This window comes from Fusarium keratoplasticum, chromosome 2, assembly GCF_025433545.1.
Source record: "Fusarium keratoplasticum isolate Fu6.1 chromosome 2, whole genome shotgun sequence".
Taxonomy (NCBI): Eukaryota; Fungi; Ascomycota; class Sordariomycetes; order Hypocreales; family Nectriaceae; genus Fusarium; species Fusarium keratoplasticum.
In genome coordinates this window covers 1,801,171-1,816,519 of record NC_070530.1, presented here as the reverse complement: position 1 = coordinate 1,816,519, position 15,349 = coordinate 1,801,171, and the positions used below count along the sequence as shown (strand labels likewise).

The 15,349-nt window shown below is 52.7% G+C and overlaps 7 protein-coding genes across 7 annotated transcripts; 4 read left to right on the top strand and 3 right to left on the bottom strand.

The window, feature by feature from the left end:
- Positions 1-1,496: 1,496 nt before the first annotated feature.
- Positions 1,497-3,072, bottom strand: NCS57_00249400 (AB hydrolase-1 domain-containing protein; the record flags this gene model as incomplete). Its single annotated transcript, XM_053052524.1, has 2 exons — positions 1,497-2,792; positions 2,854-3,072. The coding sequence occupies 2 exons, from the start codon at positions 3,070-3,072 to the stop codon at positions 1,497-1,499; spliced, it is 1,515 nt and encodes a 504-aa protein (XP_052917770.1).
- Positions 3,073-4,099: 1,027 nt separating this feature from the next.
- On the top strand, positions 4,100-5,380 carry NCS57_00249300 (uncharacterized protein; the record flags this gene model as incomplete). The annotated part of the gene is made up of 1 exon (XM_053052523.1): positions 4,100-5,380. The coding sequence occupies one exon, from the start codon at positions 4,100-4,102 to the stop codon at positions 5,378-5,380; it is 1,281 nt and encodes a 426-aa protein (XP_052917769.1).
- A 114-nt stretch (positions 5,381-5,494) lies between these two features.
- Positions 5,495-6,481, bottom strand: NCS57_00249200 (F-box domain-containing protein; the record flags this gene model as incomplete). The annotated part of the gene is made up of 1 exon (XM_053052522.1): positions 5,495-6,481. One exon carries the CDS (start codon positions 6,479-6,481, stop codon positions 5,495-5,497), a length of 987 nt encoding a protein of 328 aa, XP_052917768.1.
- Positions 6,482-7,912: 1,431 nt separating this feature from the next.
- On the top strand, positions 7,913-9,685 carry NCS57_00249100 (MFS domain-containing protein; the record flags this gene model as incomplete). Its single annotated transcript, XM_053052521.1, has 6 exons — positions 7,913-8,066; positions 8,114-8,426; positions 8,475-8,633; positions 8,685-8,752; positions 8,810-9,273; positions 9,332-9,685. The coding sequence occupies 6 exons, from the start codon at positions 7,913-7,915 to the stop codon at positions 9,683-9,685; spliced, it is 1,512 nt and encodes a 503-aa protein (XP_052917767.1).
- A 563-nt stretch (positions 9,686-10,248) lies between these two features.
- Positions 10,249-11,620, top strand: NCS57_00249000 (FAD-binding-3 domain-containing protein; the record flags this gene model as incomplete). The annotated part of the gene is made up of 2 exons (XM_053052520.1): positions 10,249-10,492; positions 10,542-11,620. The coding sequence occupies 2 exons, from the start codon at positions 10,249-10,251 to the stop codon at positions 11,618-11,620; spliced, it is 1,323 nt and encodes a 440-aa protein (XP_052917766.1).
- Positions 11,621-11,968: 348 nt separating this feature from the next.
- NCS57_00248900 (CYSTM domain-containing protein) lies at positions 11,969-12,319 on the bottom strand (the record flags this gene model as incomplete). The annotated part of the gene is made up of 1 exon (XM_053052519.1): positions 11,969-12,319. One exon carries the CDS (start codon positions 12,317-12,319, stop codon positions 11,969-11,971), a length of 351 nt encoding a protein of 116 aa, XP_052917765.1.
- A 1,010-nt stretch (positions 12,320-13,329) lies between these two features.
- NCS57_00248800 (Eukaryotic translation initiation factor 3 subunit G) lies at positions 13,330-14,335 on the top strand (the record flags this gene model as incomplete). The annotated part of the gene is made up of 3 exons (XM_053052518.1): positions 13,330-13,358; positions 13,424-14,057; positions 14,111-14,335. 3 exons carry the CDS (start codon positions 13,330-13,332, stop codon positions 14,333-14,335), a joined length of 888 nt encoding a protein of 295 aa, XP_052917764.1.
- Positions 14,336-15,349: the final 1,014 nt, after the last annotated feature.

The following is a 15,349-nucleotide window of genomic DNA, read 5'->3' as shown; positions in this document are numbered from 1 at the left end:
ACGTTTCAAAGACTGAGTTCTTTCCGGCCTTCTACGCCGCATTTCAGGCCACCATGACGGAAAAAGAATATTAAGTCAGCCTTCAGAGGGGCCGGGCTTGTTCCTCTTGACCCGGAAAGTGTGGTCTCGAAACTTGATGTGCAGCTACGGACTCCAACACCGGCTGAGGAGGTGGCTAAACCGTCGACCCCTTGGGTTTCAAAGACCCCAAAGACCGTGCTTGAGGCTCAATCTCAGTCAGATTACCTCGAGAGACGAGTTATAAGGCACAAAAGTAGCTCCCCAGAGTCAATTCTAGAAGCTATACGGTCTTCTTCTAAGGGAACAAAGATAGTTATGCATAAGGTTGCCTTACTTGAGGCTAGGGTTAAAGAACTTGAACAGGCAAATGAGATACTAAGCCGGCGCCGGAGGGCAAAAAAGGACCCGACTACAGAAAAGAGGGGTAATGACAGTAGAGGAAGGAAGGCAAGCAATTGATCAGATGGATATAGATGCGCAGGTAGTGGCAGAATCGTCGAGAAGTGGTAATCAAGGGAGGTCAGCGCGACCGGGGGTTCGGCATTGTGGTGTCTGCGGCAAGCCCGGTCATAATGCAAGAACATGTCAGGTAGTGATTGAGACATCTGGGGAAGAGTATAGCGAGTAATTTCAATTGATTAAATGGTTTGTTGTGTTTTTATAGTGATTTCTATCTTAAAGGTTAAAAAAAAGTGTCCGGTTCGCTTGCTGTCCGGCTCGCTATACATGTACGTTAGTTTTTTTATTAATTTTTTTATTAATTTTTTTTCTATATTAATAAGAATACTATAAATAATATTTAAATAATTAAATAATTAAACTTTTTTTATTATTTCTTTTAAAAAAATTAAAAAGTTTTTTATGCATAATTTATAGCATCCCCGCTAAAGCGGGGATACCATAAAGAGCCCTGGGTTCGATTCCCAGATTACGCATTGCTTTTTGCCTTTTTTGCATCTTCTCTAGGCTAGGAGAGATGTCTATATCTTTTTGCAACATTATAGAGGCCTCGTTTAATATCATGCGTGTTGTGGTGGACCCATGTGCTCATGACTCTCTTCTCCGTTTGTTGAGATCACATACGGCTCTCAAATCATCACTCAACACCAGTGACCCAGCCACATCATGGCAATAGACCCAAAGCAACGCAGTTTAGAGTAGAATTGTATTTTATTACAGAGAATGAATCTTTATACCGCTGTCTAACACTTTTATAATAACCATGCTAGGCCGTGTATGTCTGTATCCAAGTCTAATGATGCCGCAGCACAAGTCAGAAAACGCCCCTCCAAAGCGGCTCAGCAAACCGGCAGGTCGTAACGGTCTGGGTCTCTCTCGACGCGCACGTCAAGGCGCTGCGTGCAAGTCTCCCTGGCGCTGGCCTTGGTCAAGCAAGTCCCATTTCAACGCCGATCCAATGAAGCCTTCCCTTGTCCTTCTCCTTTTGATGCTCATGGCAGGTTGAGTCATGTCGTCTATAGTCCGCGTTTTCGTCGCTCATCTGCCCTCGTCTCTTCAAGCTCCTTCCGTATCATGTCGTTAAACTCATCTGGGTTATCCAGGTACAGGTGGTGGCCAGCCTTGGGAATCAGGAGGACCTTTGTTGTGCCGTTCTCATTGCGCTTCTCCTCTTCTGTTCCGTGGAGTAGTGCCTTGAGTCTTCTGTCATTGAGCTTTTCCTGTGCTGCTAGGCCGCCAGCCACATCCATCCAGTCATTTTCACCGTACATGAAAACGATGGGGAGACCTGTTTCCCTCTTTGGCGGGGCGCCGTCGGGTTGGGGAATCAGTTGTCGGCCAACTTCTTGGATACGGTTGATAACCGGACGACGAGCGTAAGCGCCAGGGGCGAGGATGTATGCCAGCGCGTACTCGCCGCTGCCCTTTTGCTTAAAGATAGAGAATGAATAGTCGTGGAGAGCCTGGGACTCGAGCTGCGGGAGGTGGTTGAATCTCCGATAACTCCAGCCCGAGACAAATCGGGGGCCAAGAGGGCCGCTCATGCGAACAATGCTGAAGGGCGAAATGTTCTGGTCCCAAAGCCAGACGAACCAGCCAGGCAGAGGGCGTCTCAAAACATTGGAGGCAGGCTTGTGCTTGGAGAGCGTACCGGCATGATCGGTGGTACTCTGCTGGTCCTCGGTAAATTCGTTCGCCAGCGAGGAAGAGTTGGGATCAGGCATGGAGGCGTTGACAGCGTAAGGATCCTCAGGCACACCGACCGGCGAGGCCAGAATAAGCTTCTTGAGGCGCCCAGGATACTTGATGGCGTAGGAAACAGCAAGATATCCGCCTAGAGAATGACCTAGCAGGGTGAACTGCTCCAGCTTCCTGGCCTTTCGCCATTCTTCCAAAGCATCGATAAACCAGCTCTCAGCTTCAAGAACCTGGTCCTCCTTCTTCTTGGCGTGAATCTTGAATGGCGGGCGAGTTGAGTTACCCATGCCGAGCATGTCCAGCGCATACAGCTTCAGTCCCCTCATGCGCGAAAGGGGCTCGAAGTTCTTGTAGAAGAAGCCGAGACCGGCGCCATATCCGTGGATCATGACAAGAGCATCTTCCGTCTCCTCCCCGACCCGTTCGACCGTGACTTCGTTGAGGGCGCGATTTTTGCCCGACAGGTGAACCATTGTCCGCCTCCATACTCGGGTGCCATACGGATCGGGGCGGTCGGGGGTATCGATATTTGTGATGCTGTCATTAGCCTCCTTTAGGTGAGGCATGAGCTTCAAAAGGTTGCGCTCAACAGACTGAGGGGCAAGACTCGTCCACTAGATATTTTGTTAGTGCTATTCCCGACTGCGCTCCGATATTGCGCCGACTTAGACTTACCCATTGGTAGGCAGCGTCCTTGTAACCAAGGGGGAACAGGAAAGCAGAAGAAGGCTTGAGTTCAGGCTGATGTTTAAATTCCTCAGGAGCATCAGCGGCCCGGGGGGGTCGCACGGCACCGTCTGCGGTAGACATCTTGCAAGAGGCAGCGGGTAGCGAAGCGGCGAGAGTAAGACGCGATAGTTGCAACGCCGCGAAAGTCGGTTGAATCTTAAGCATGGGCGACAAAGCCGGGGCCCTGGCCTCTTTATGAAGGCTCAGGCAGCCAAAGCGACAAAAAAAGGGAGCCCCAATCAATTGATGACGCCTCGACCGTGACGCAAGTCGAGAACCGGAGTTAACGCAGAGATCGGCTTTTGGATGGTCCCGATGCCGACGGCCGGCGGCTGTGCTGTGTGTTAATGTAATGGTATGAAGTCCGCTGCGGAATGGACCAGACGGGGATACCCATTGCCAAGTCCGCAGCAATGGATTGGAAGCGGATTATGAGATGAGGCAGAGAAAAGAGTGTAAAAGGGCTCGCCCCCGAGGTCAAGGAGTTGTTGAGGCAAGTAAAAAATAGTAGAGAACGTCAAGGAGCCTTGTTAGTGGGAACCTGGAAGACGGGAGGCGGGATATATCGGTTTCTGCCGCTCTTGCCTTGGCCTTGCCTTGTACTGGGTACCGACTGCACCAACGATGTTTCCCCAACGTGTTGGGAGAATCCACTGCAATTGGCGCTCGGATCACCCTAGCCCATCAGGTACCCCATACAAGTACCGACAGGCCGAGCTTGGGGCTTTCAAGTTCTTCAAGGCAAGGCCTTCTGCCCTGGGCTGCACTGCAGAGCCAGAGGCGCTAGCCTAGAGGGGAGCTCCCTGTTCTTTTTGGCTTGTGATGACGATGGGCCACCCACCGAGAAACGTTCCACCACCCACCACGTTCCCCAGAAAAAGTCACCAGTAAAACTAACATCAACCACCACCACCACCACAACCACCTCTCGCATCGCCCACGTTTTGCGCTACCCTGAGCCGTCAGCGGCTCCAAGTCCGATTAATCACCCTCGAAGCGACGAATCCCCTTCTCCCGTTCTTCCTTCCCGTCGCTTATCGGGCCCGAACTTGACCGCCCATCGATCCCCCTCCCTTCGTCTCGCATCTTGGCTCCTCTGCAGTGCATGGCCTTGTGCTCTCTCTAATCGGCTGCTCCTCAGCCTCTTGGGACCGACTCGGCCGACTATACCTCTGGATTCCTCCATTGCGACATGGCCGACGACGTCGATTCCATCGTCAAGGGCGCCTCGGCCCCTAGCCAGGGCGTCAAGGAGGTTGCTGGCTCAAGTTCTTTGGGCAAGCAGGGCGACCCTCTTATCCATACTCCGAGCTCGCCCTCCATGATCTACCTGAATCTGTTGATTCTCGAAGCGTCGCTGCGTGCCCAGTTTCTTGAGCTGCGCGCCAGGAAGCGTCACCATACCTTCTTCCTTGCGCTCCTGACAATCTGGATCGCCATGTTTGGATATGCTCTCTTCTTTGCCCCCCGAGAAGACGGTAGGGGCGTCGGTGGCTCTATCTACTGGGCCGTAGAGGGTGCCGAGAAGGTGTGTTTTATGGGTGGCATCATCACCGCGATTCTTGTGTGGGCAACTGGGATCTGGGAGCGCGGCATCAGGTGGCCGCGACGCTGGTTTGCCGTCTCCAACAGAGGACTGCGCGGCTTTAACTGCAAGCTCGTCATAATACGGCGACCGTGGTGGGCTGAGGCGCTTTCGACCCTTGGTTTTTTCTTGACTTACGGCCTCTTCTCGCATACCGCCAGCTCATCCTACCGATACGTCGAGCCCAGCCTCTTGCGCGAGGTCGAAAGGGAGCTTCAAATCTCGAACGATAACCATCCCACGCTGATACTTCCCCACGAAGATGAGGAGCGGGGTGGCCATGAGGAGGACCTCGCGCCAGGTGGCGACTATGTCAAACTGCTACTCCTTGCCAAACCCTTCTCAGCTACCTTTAGAGAGAACTGGGAGCTTTATCGAACCGAGTATTGGGAGAAGGAGAATGAGCGGCGCGCATTGCTGCGTGAAAAGGTCAAGGAACGGGATCACCAGCTAGCAAGGCAGCAATATGGGTGGTTATGGTGGCTCCCATGGCGACAGCCCCAGCTCCGACGACAGGACCCTGAGAAGGCGGCTCACCATCCGCGACATCACGTAACCGAAAAGGAACGTAGGCGCCGGGGGAGCAGTGTTCGTCGTGCCTCGACCAGCTCCACCAGGAGCCAGACGCCGACTCTGGATGGTGAAGATCACCAGGTCAGCCGTCGATCTAGTAGTGGCTCGATTTCTGGACGCCGGAAGAGGCTCTCGACAAGCTCCAAGCCAAAGCGACCTGGAAGCGACTCACGATCCGTCACTCCGGATTTCCCATCGCCCCTGGCTCGAGAGAGCAGCGCAACGCATACTCCAGATTTAGGACCAGAGGGCGGAAGGGAGCTGCGAAGCTCGGGGTCGAGATCGACTGTTGGTTCGAGAGAGCGCGATGGGTGAGGGACATGGATAAGCAGGACAAGGGGTTCTAATAACTAGCAAATGATATGTTTACGACTACTCTACGCATGTATGGCATTCGAATATCTGGTGGGGAGTTTCTATGGTGAAGTCTCAGAAGTGCGTCACGGTCACCCTATCAATCTCCCTTGACTCCTGGTCACTGAGAGGTGTCGCCCCTAGGGCGATGAGTGCCTCGGCTGTGTATGGTTTCCATCGCTTGGTTAGGATAGTCACCAGCGAGTGACGGGATCCCGGGTAGAAGTCGCTGGGGGCGATATAATCGATATCAGCGCCGAGGTCAAGCAGCGGTTGCATAGAAGCAGCTGAGGCGTCGTTGTTTATGCCCAAGTATCGGGCCGCCCAGAGCAACGGTGGGTATCCATCAGCATCTGGATCGTTTGGCCCTGCGTGTCCTCCCTCTATGATCATCCTGATGGCCTCCACGTTTCCGTTTATGACGGCAACATGCAGCGCCGTGGTGCCGCAGGGCCGTTTACTAGCCGTCTCGCGGATCTCTATCGAGGCGCCGCGACGGAGGAGCAGCTCGGCCACATCGTTCTGCCGGCAATGAATGGCTGCAATAAGAGGCGAGAACGATACGGGAGGCGGCAACTCGAATATTCCACGGTCTTGGAAATCAATGCTGTAGGAATCTATACCGATCCCAAGGCCGAGGTCTCGCTGTGTCAAGGACTGGGCATCGATATCAGCGCCGTGGTCCAGCAGGAACTCGACAGCATCGACTTGTCCATGTTCCGCAGCGACATGTAGCGGCGTCCAGTACCATCCGGTCACAGCATCCGTCTGGGGATCAAAGTCGCCAGAGGTGTCGTATATCCTGTGCGTCCACTCCTCAGCGGCGACGACGCGGACCGTCATGTACTCGGCGATGTGCTTCAGAGTTCCGATACGGCCATTCTCAGCAGCCCAGAATGTTATGTCGTGGTTTCCCTGCTTTGCCTGTCGCTTGTAGAGTAGCGGTATGGCGATATCATAGAGGTGGTGCGATGTCGCTGCGATGCTGGTTACTGCTTGATTCGAGCAGCACTCTAAGACGCGACAGATTATCTCGGTGGGTAGACGATGAAATGAAGTCATGATAGTAGCTGCTTGTGAGTAATTATCTCAATGTTCAACATTGTGATGTTTTTGAGTTGTAGATCTGATCTGCCAATTGAGGCGATTTGATGCAGGTGGTTGAAAAGGATCATGATCCCCGCTTAGGCAGATGCGCTGCTGTGTCGTCCATCTCAACACGGATGGCAGATGATGAGCACTCAACATGAAGTGAATCTGTTTTATGTAAACAAGATTCCATCTGCGTAATTTTACCTTGACTGACGATGATTAAGACACAAACCTTTGTTGGAAGAGAACATGTGCCAAGCTGCTCCGCGTATAGGTTCGAACCAACATACCCTAGATGATGCTGCAATTTCTTGCCTCCATCTTGATAACGGCATGACCGAGCACTTGAGAGTACGTGACGGGCTTATAACTTCTCTTATCTTGCCCAAACTTTATTTCTGTTACAGTGAGATCCGTGCCGTCGTTATCTTGGCGGACTCACCGAGACCAGACCAACTACCGGAGTCTAGATATACGACCGAACCACCAATAGCGTCTCAGATCCCGAACCTCGAGGACCAATAAGATGACGTTCTGCCTAGTAAGAGCAACAGCCAACTACCTAAATTGTCGGGGTGGGTAATTTTCGCCGGCAGTGGTTAATTGTTCTTCCTGTAGGCGTGACAATACACTCAGGCAAGACTTAAGCTCCAAGCAAGCATCTTCTTTCCGATTAAGTAACCGCGTACTCGGATAAGAGGAGATGTATTCTCTTATTATTACATGCTACAACTTATTCACCTCGCTGCGGGATTTGATACGACCCAACGATCGTCAAACCTGACTCGCTGCAACCCTGACCATGATCCTGGCCCCATATGACAAAAGAAAACAGAACCACATACGTAAAAAACCTAGAATAGAGGGGGCATGGGACTCGTAGACTAATGAGGAAGACTCCCGCATCTCACCCCAGCTTTCCTGGCCCATCCATGGTACGAGCTTTCTCCAGGAGTCCCTAGATACCCGCCGGCACACCTCGCCGTCGGCCACCAACGACCGTGAGGCATTCATATCAAAGGTGGACATGCTCTGCGTGCCTAGAGTCTATCAATTACTTTTACTAGGCTAGCTTATTCGCTGAAATCCGGGGTAAAAACCTGCATGAGCGGTGCCGCCATCCGCCCGCCGCCGCCGTTATCTCCCCGGCCTGATCTTGAATCCTTTCCTTCGACAGGACAGTCACTATCTTGTAGGTCGATCCATTTAGGGTAAGATCAGAGATAAACTATGGCACGAGATTTTCTATCTGCAGGTGGCGGGTTGTGGGAGGACGAACGGTCTTGTGTAGTTAAATAAGCTTGCTTCTGCACGACTAACACAACGATCTTGATCCCTCATCTTCTGTCTTCCCTCACCCCCAGTGCCGCCTTCTAGAATCTGTTGTAGAAGCTGCTTGCAATGTTTAGCTGGGACAAGTTTCTCTCTGCGAAGCCGTCTCTGGACGTTCCAAGTCTGGAGACGGTGGACCTCAATGACAAGGAGATGGAGAAGAGGATCGTCAGGAAGCAAGATCTCCGTATCATGCCCTGGATCTGCGTCACCTACCTGCTGAGTATGTGCATATACACTCTCATTATAGCATCCACTGACATTCCCAAGACTACCTCGATCGAGTCAACCTGGGCAACGCACGCACACTCAACAATGACACCCCCGAGGACAACATCGTGGCCCAGCTCGACCTCACCGGCCAAAAGTACAACATCGCCGTGGCCCTCTTCTTCGTCCCCTACGTCCTGATGGAGTTCCCCAGCAACATCCTCCTCAAGTACTTTTCGCCTAGCAAGTGGATCTCTAGAATCATGGTCTCGTGGGGTATTGTCACCATCTGCACCGCCGCCGTTTCGACATATGCCGGTCTGCTGATTGTGAGAATCTTTCTCGGTCTCGCCGAGGCTGGTTTCTTTCCTGGGTGAGTTGGAAGTTTTCCTAGGGAAGAGAGGCTTTGCTGACTGAATAGTGTCATGATGTACCTTTGCTTTTGGTACAAGCCAGAGGAGCGAGCGACTAGAATGGCCATCTTTGCTTCCAGTGTCGCAGTAGCCGGTGCTTTTGGAGGTTTGCTGGCTACTGGTATCTCTTTCCTTAACGGAAAAGCTGGTTTGGCCGGCTGGCAGTGGTAAGTTTGAAGTTGCTCCGTTGATATCTCGTTGTCTAACAAGTTTAATAGGCTGTTTGTCCTGGAGGGCATCCCTGCTGTTATTGTTGGTGTCATGGTGTGGTTCTGGCTTCCCGATTGTAAGTACCAACACATATAAATCACATCTTGAATTATGCTAACCTGCGCTTGACCAGACCCCCAGACTGTCTCGTGGCTCTCCCCCGAGGAGAGGGCATTCGCCGTCAAGCGTCTTGGCCCCTACGCGCCCTCGATGGGCGACAAGCACTGGGACAGCAAGGTCGCCAAGGAGACCGTCATGGAGCCCTTCTTCTGGCTCTTCGCCATTCAGTACTTCTTCATGACCAACTCGCTCAATGCTTTCGGATACTTTGCCCCCTCGATCGTCGCCTCGCTCGGTTTCAAAGGATACAACGCCCAGCTCCTGACAGTTCCTCCCAACGTCTTTGCCCTCTTCATCATCATTGGCAACTGTCTTCACAGTGACAGGACCAAGGAGCGCTCGAAGCATGTTATCGGTGGCTTGGCCTTTGTGGCTACTGGATATCTTCTGCTCGCTGTTGTCACCAACTGGCGTGTCCGCTACTTTGCCGTCTTCATCATTGCCTGCACCAACGCAGCTGTTCTGCCTTTCGTTGCTGTAAGTTGTCATCTCTAATACTTACACATAGAATCTTGGTTATTGACTTTCTATTTAGCACCGAACGGCCACCGTCCGAGGCTCAACCGCGACAGCCCTGGCCACTGGAGGCATGATCGCCATTGCAAACACTGGCGGAATCTCTGCGCCCTTCCTGTTCCCCAGCAGCACCTCTCCCATGTATGCTATGGGCAACTGGACAGTCTTTGCCTTCCTCGTCGTGGCAGTCTTTATGACTGGATACGTCTGGTACGTCTTTGGCAGCCACAGCGGTTACCGAACTGGAACGGCGGATGAGGGAGGCAACCTCGAGGTCCTGGACGCGGGCGATCAGGACCCCAACCAGGTCATGAACGAGGCGCTTGCGGTGGAGAAGAAGAAGGAGCAGATCAAGGATATTGACATGGCTTGATGACTTGTGTTTTGAAAAAAAAAAGTTGGATTTTGGCTCTCATAGCTCACATTGCTATGATTCATGAGAATACTTCTAGAGTATGAAGTTGCAGATGACAAATCAAAGATGATGCTGCTACCGAATTTCATGCCGAAGATATTTGATCGAGTTCCATTGACAGTGTTAGTGACGTTGGTATTGTTCAGAGCCTCCGACTTCGCTTGGCATTTGATGTCACTCCTTGTGATGGTTGTCTACCTGCAACCAGTCAGCGCTGAGCCATTTCCACCGTCGACAATGACAAAGAAAATACAATAGAAAACCCAAAGCTAAAATCCAACTTGTTCAATTCGTTACGAATTGCTCTTGTAAAAAAGGCGACCGAAAATCGGGAGTAAAATACTCCATTCAGGTGCGTCGGAACTCCCCCGCATCCCGGCATTTACTTCGGATAGTAACACGACGACGCATGTATAATCGGATAAAGAAACAACCAGTCCAGCCTTTCTTATAAATGCGTCTTGATATTTTTTACCTCGATTATATCCTCAAGTGTCAAAGATAACGAATTCATCGCCGACATGTCTGACGTTAGAGACTTGGAAATCGCCATCATCGGCTCTGGCATGGGTGGCCTAGGAGCCGCCCTCGCCCTGGCCAAACGAGGCTTCAAACATATCAATGTCTACGAGGCCGCCAGTAACCTCGGGTTTGTTGGAGCCGGTATTCAGATGGCCCCCAACATGGGGAGGATCCTCGACAGGTTGGGCTGCTGGGAGGGCATTGAGAAGGAGTCAACCTGTGTGGCAGGGAGCAGCATCAGACGTATACCTTGATCCATTCCCCTATTCAGGACTTGACTAACAATGATTAGAGGGAGCTACAAATGTCGAACTTGCTCATGTCGATATGCCTGACATCAAGGCCAAGTATGGCTACTCTCACCTTTGTGGCCATCGATCCTCCTTGGCTGGCCACATGTATGAGGCGTGCAAAAAGGAGAACAACATCAAGTTCCACTTCTCAACCAGCCTACTCGAAATCACCAGCTTCTCCCCTCGGGTGTCATTCAAGGTCCAGCCCAGAGACTCGGAGCCCTACACGTGCCACGCTGACATTCTACTCGGTGCCGACGGCATCAAGAGTGTGACGCGAGCCCAGCTGCTACAACAGGTGGGTGCTGAGCCTGAAGAGGCCGAGACTGGGCAAGCTGCCTACCGCATCATGCTCAAGAGGGAAGACATGGCACACGATCCAGAGCTTCTGGCTTTGGTTGACAGTGACGAGGTGGTCAGATGGGTAGGAGAAAAACGCCACATCATTGCCTACTCCATCGCCAACAAGTCCATCTATAACCTGTCGACAGTCCAACCAGATGAGAACTTCGCCACAGCCCCATCCATCACGTACACAACCAAGGGGTCGAAGAAGGTCATGCTCAAGGTCTTTGAGACTTTCTGCCCTCTCGTGCAAAAGATGCTCAACTTGGTCCCCGAAGGAGAGGTCTGCGAGTGGCGCCTGAGGATGTACAAGCCTCTGCCAACCTGGACACAAGGGTCCGTCGCCCTCGTCGGAGACGCCTGTCATCCGACATTGCCGCATCTGAGCCAGGGAGCAGCCATGGCCATCGAGGACGGCTCGACCATCGCCGAGGTGCTGCTACAAGCCCCTGATGCTCGGCCCGAAACTATCGCCAGGTGCCTCAAGGTGTATGAGCTGTCTCGGAAGGAGTGGACCTCGAACCTCGTCCAGATGGCATACATGTCCGGGCGAACGTTGCATCTGGGTGAGGGCAAGGCCAAGGAGGAGAGAGACAGGATGTTCAAGGAGCACAAGAGCAACGGCGCCGTGCCAGACAAGTGGGCATCTCCAGACGTGCAAAAGATGATTTACACAAACGACTGCGTCGAAAAGGTCAGGGCGGAATTCGAGACACTCTTTGCAGGGGTATAGTATCAGATCGGTTTGAGATCTGGCCACACATGCACAACACACAGCATATACTAGTCTGCATTCGTTCAGGTGAATTATATGATTAGAAGTCGTGCTTTGATATCAAGGAAACAAGCAAAAACAGCTGAATGAGTCCTTCCGGTACCTAATCAAACGAAACCCCAACGCCTTTAACATTCCAGTGAATTCTGCCCATCTTCAGATGCGCCAACGCTGCGCTCGCCCCCTAGTCTCCTGCCTTTCGCGAAATAGGCCCCAATTGCCATCAAATTCTCAAGAATCTTGCGCAGTGTAGTGACGGTAATATCGCGGTGGTAGGTCTTTGTGTAGTCGGTTTTTCTTTTTTGTTTAGAAGAGGCAGTCCAAGCAGCAGCAGCATGCCAGACCGGCGAGCAATCCAGTCATGAGGCCACCTCCGGAACCGCCACCTCTTCTATCGTCTTCGGGATAGTAGCCTTGAGGGGGAGGGCCGCCGGGCTGGCCATAAGGACCTGGCTGAGGAGGATAGGGGCCCTGTCCAGCTGGGAAGGGACCTTGCTGCTGGTTGTAGTATCCCATTTGAGGACCTTGCTGATAGTAGGGTTGCTGACCCGGCGGAGGGCCCTGCTGGTATGGATCTTGCTGATAGCCACCGTAGGTAGGCTGAGGGGCACCTGGGGGAGGACCGTAGGCGGGTGGTTCGTCTTGCTTGTAGGCCATGATGAAGCGGTGATGCGCTGTGCGACTCTGAAAAGGAGAGGGAGTGGTGGATTGCGAATAGGGAGCGCGCAGGAATGAGCGGCCGATATGTGGTTCGCGAGGAAGGATAGGATATCAGTCGATATGAACAGAATGAGAGATGTAGGTATTGACGAGACGAGGAGAAAGGAAAGACGACGGTGAGGAGAGGAAGCTCGTAACTAGTAGTAAAGTAAGTGTCTGGTGTCCGTCGGTCGGTGCTAAACTCTCCCTCTCACATGGCCCCTTGCACGCCACAGGCCGCGTTTGCGGGACTACGCGGCATGGGATTGGTGTGCGCAACGAGCTGCGCCACGCTTGGCCCTTCCAGGCCCGAACGCCCCCGTTCACCCCAAAGCTTGGCATCTCAAACCGGAGCGCTTGGAAGGCCTCCCATTGTGATGCCAGCGCCAGCGTGCATCTACCACGCTGACTTTTGGAGATTTGAATGCACATTTGGTTGTCTTTGATGTGTTTCAAATTTCCACCGCTTCTTACACGAGCTATTTTCAAACCAACAGATGCATGGAACAGTCTCGGTTGGGCAAGCATACGAGTTCAACACTGCGCCACTCCCTCGAGGCGCTTGTCGCTTCGTGCCGATATTCCCGGGGACATCAGTGACGTTTTGGCTTGACAGAATGGCACGATTCCAAATCAGAAAGTGGCATACGCCTCCAAAGGTTCAACAAAAAGACTCCGACTTGATGTATCACACTACAATGGCTGGGCAGCTTCTCAGGGGCGGAATAACGTAGGCCCTGTGGCTGGTGCACATCATGTGACTTTACTCCTTCGGAGCTGTTCTGTGGCTTGACACTTGCCCCACCACCGTTCAATCGCCGCACCACGAAAAAGTGATTAAATTCATCCATCACCGAGAAACCCCACGATCACGAACCGACGCCCCGACGAAGCTCTACGACGCATCCCGACGGCACCGCGAGAAAACGACGATATAGAAACAGTCGCCCGGATACGCTCGATTCATCATGGCTGCCGCCGTTGCGAACAAGCCCAAGTGAGTGCAGCGCAGTTCGGACTGGGGTATCGATATGCCCTCTGACTAACCCCACCATCAAACAGGCACGACTGGGCCGACGACGACGATATCGAGGAGACCTCCACCGATCTCCCTCCCCCCCAGACCATCTCCAACAAGGACGGCACCAAGACCGTCATCACATTCCGCTACAATGACGACGGCGAGAAGGTCAAGACGACTCGCCGCATCCGATTCATCACCCACACCGAGACCGTAAACCCCCGCGTCGCCGACCGAAAAACCTGGTCCAAGTTTGGCCTCAGCGCAAAGGATCCCCCAGGTCCTGCCCCCGATACCACATCCGTCGGTGAGAACATCATCTTCCGACCAAGCATCAACTGGCGCAAGGATGCCAAGGACGAGACGGCCGACCCCAACGCCCAGGCCATGAAGGACAAGCTCAAGGACAAGAAGGTCAAGTGTCGTATTTGCAACGGCGAGCATTTCACCGCCAGGTGTCCGTACAAGGACACCATGGCGCCCATCGGAGAGAGCGGCGCCGCCGACGTTGCCGCTGGCATGGGCGACGAGCCTGGTGCTGCCGCCGCTGGTGGGGCTGGTGCCAAGAAGGGTTCATATGTGCCCCCGGCGCTGCGTGGCACCGGAGGAGCTGGCGAGCGGATGGGATCCAAGTTTGGCGAGAGGGACGACTTTGCTACGCTGCGCGTCACCAACGTGAGTGCTACCGTCCCGAGACTCTTGCGTTATATGCTGACTTTATACCACAGGTCTCCGAGATGGCCGAAGAGGGAGAGCTGCGCGATATGTTCGAGCGGTTCGGTCGTGTCACCCGAGTGTTCCTTGCCAAGGACCGGGAAACCGGCATGGCCAAGGGATTCGCCTTTATCAGCTTCGCAGACCGCGGCGACGCTGTCAAGGCCTGCGCAAAGATGGACGGATTTGGTTTCAAGCATCTCATTCTCCGGGTGGAGTTTGCCAAGAAGGCTCAGTAGGGATTTTAAATTCTTGTCGTCACGGGTTAGTTAGGGGGCACGGTAATGCATTGGTTGAGGGCTTCAACCTCATGATTCGACGTCTGGGTACGGTTCTGAGATGAGATGGGGACACAAAAGTGATATTGCCTGCTTCGATTTGTGATTTTGGACGAGGCGAGAATGTTTGGGAGACCAGATTGTTGAAAGATTACTGTTGCATGACAAGTGCTGCGATATGCCTGTGATCAACCTGGGTTGTATCTGTCTGGTCGTGGGTCGTAGATGTCCATGTCGTTCGATTAGGCTCTGGACGACCCTGGGCAGGTGAGCAGCCATGTTCAGGCCAAGAAAGCTTAGACTCGACCAGGGCCTGGATATGATGGGGAAAGGCCTTCTGATACTTATGGCTTGGAGGTGTATGATATCTGAAGCTGTTAAACACTTGGTTCTGCACTGTTGGAGTCGGCTCGCTAGAGCTGTCTGTCAAACACACTGGGCTTCATTTCAACAAAGAAAAAAATGGCCCAAGACAGGAAACAGCAATTGTTTAGTGAAGCTAAAAGGTCTTTTCAAGTCATATCCGTGGCCTGGAGTGTGATGGTCCCTTTACTGATTTCTCCTCTTTTAGGAGAAGGGATGGAATGAATTGTCACGGCGGAGCCCCTTTCTTACCAAACAACTTTGTCTGGTCAGGTTCTTCAAGTATGTTTTGATCAGGAACTTTAGTAGCGTTCCAGCTTGCCACTTAACGTTATTGCTTCGTACGTACCGAGATAGTTCAAAGACCGAATGAAGACTCGATGGCGAAACCAGAGAAGCCCAACAGTCACTAATCGCCTTTGATTCCCGATCGAAATTGCGGTGTCCTCTTAGTAGGAACAATGCACACTAAACTTGAGTACCGCGAGTAGTGATTGACGTGTGGTATGCAGAAGGCTCGATGCAGTGCCGAGGCCTTTCATCATGGCATCCTATTCTTCCAACTGGACGATTCGTAAAGCAGGGCACTGCAGACTTTAACCGTGCCAATAG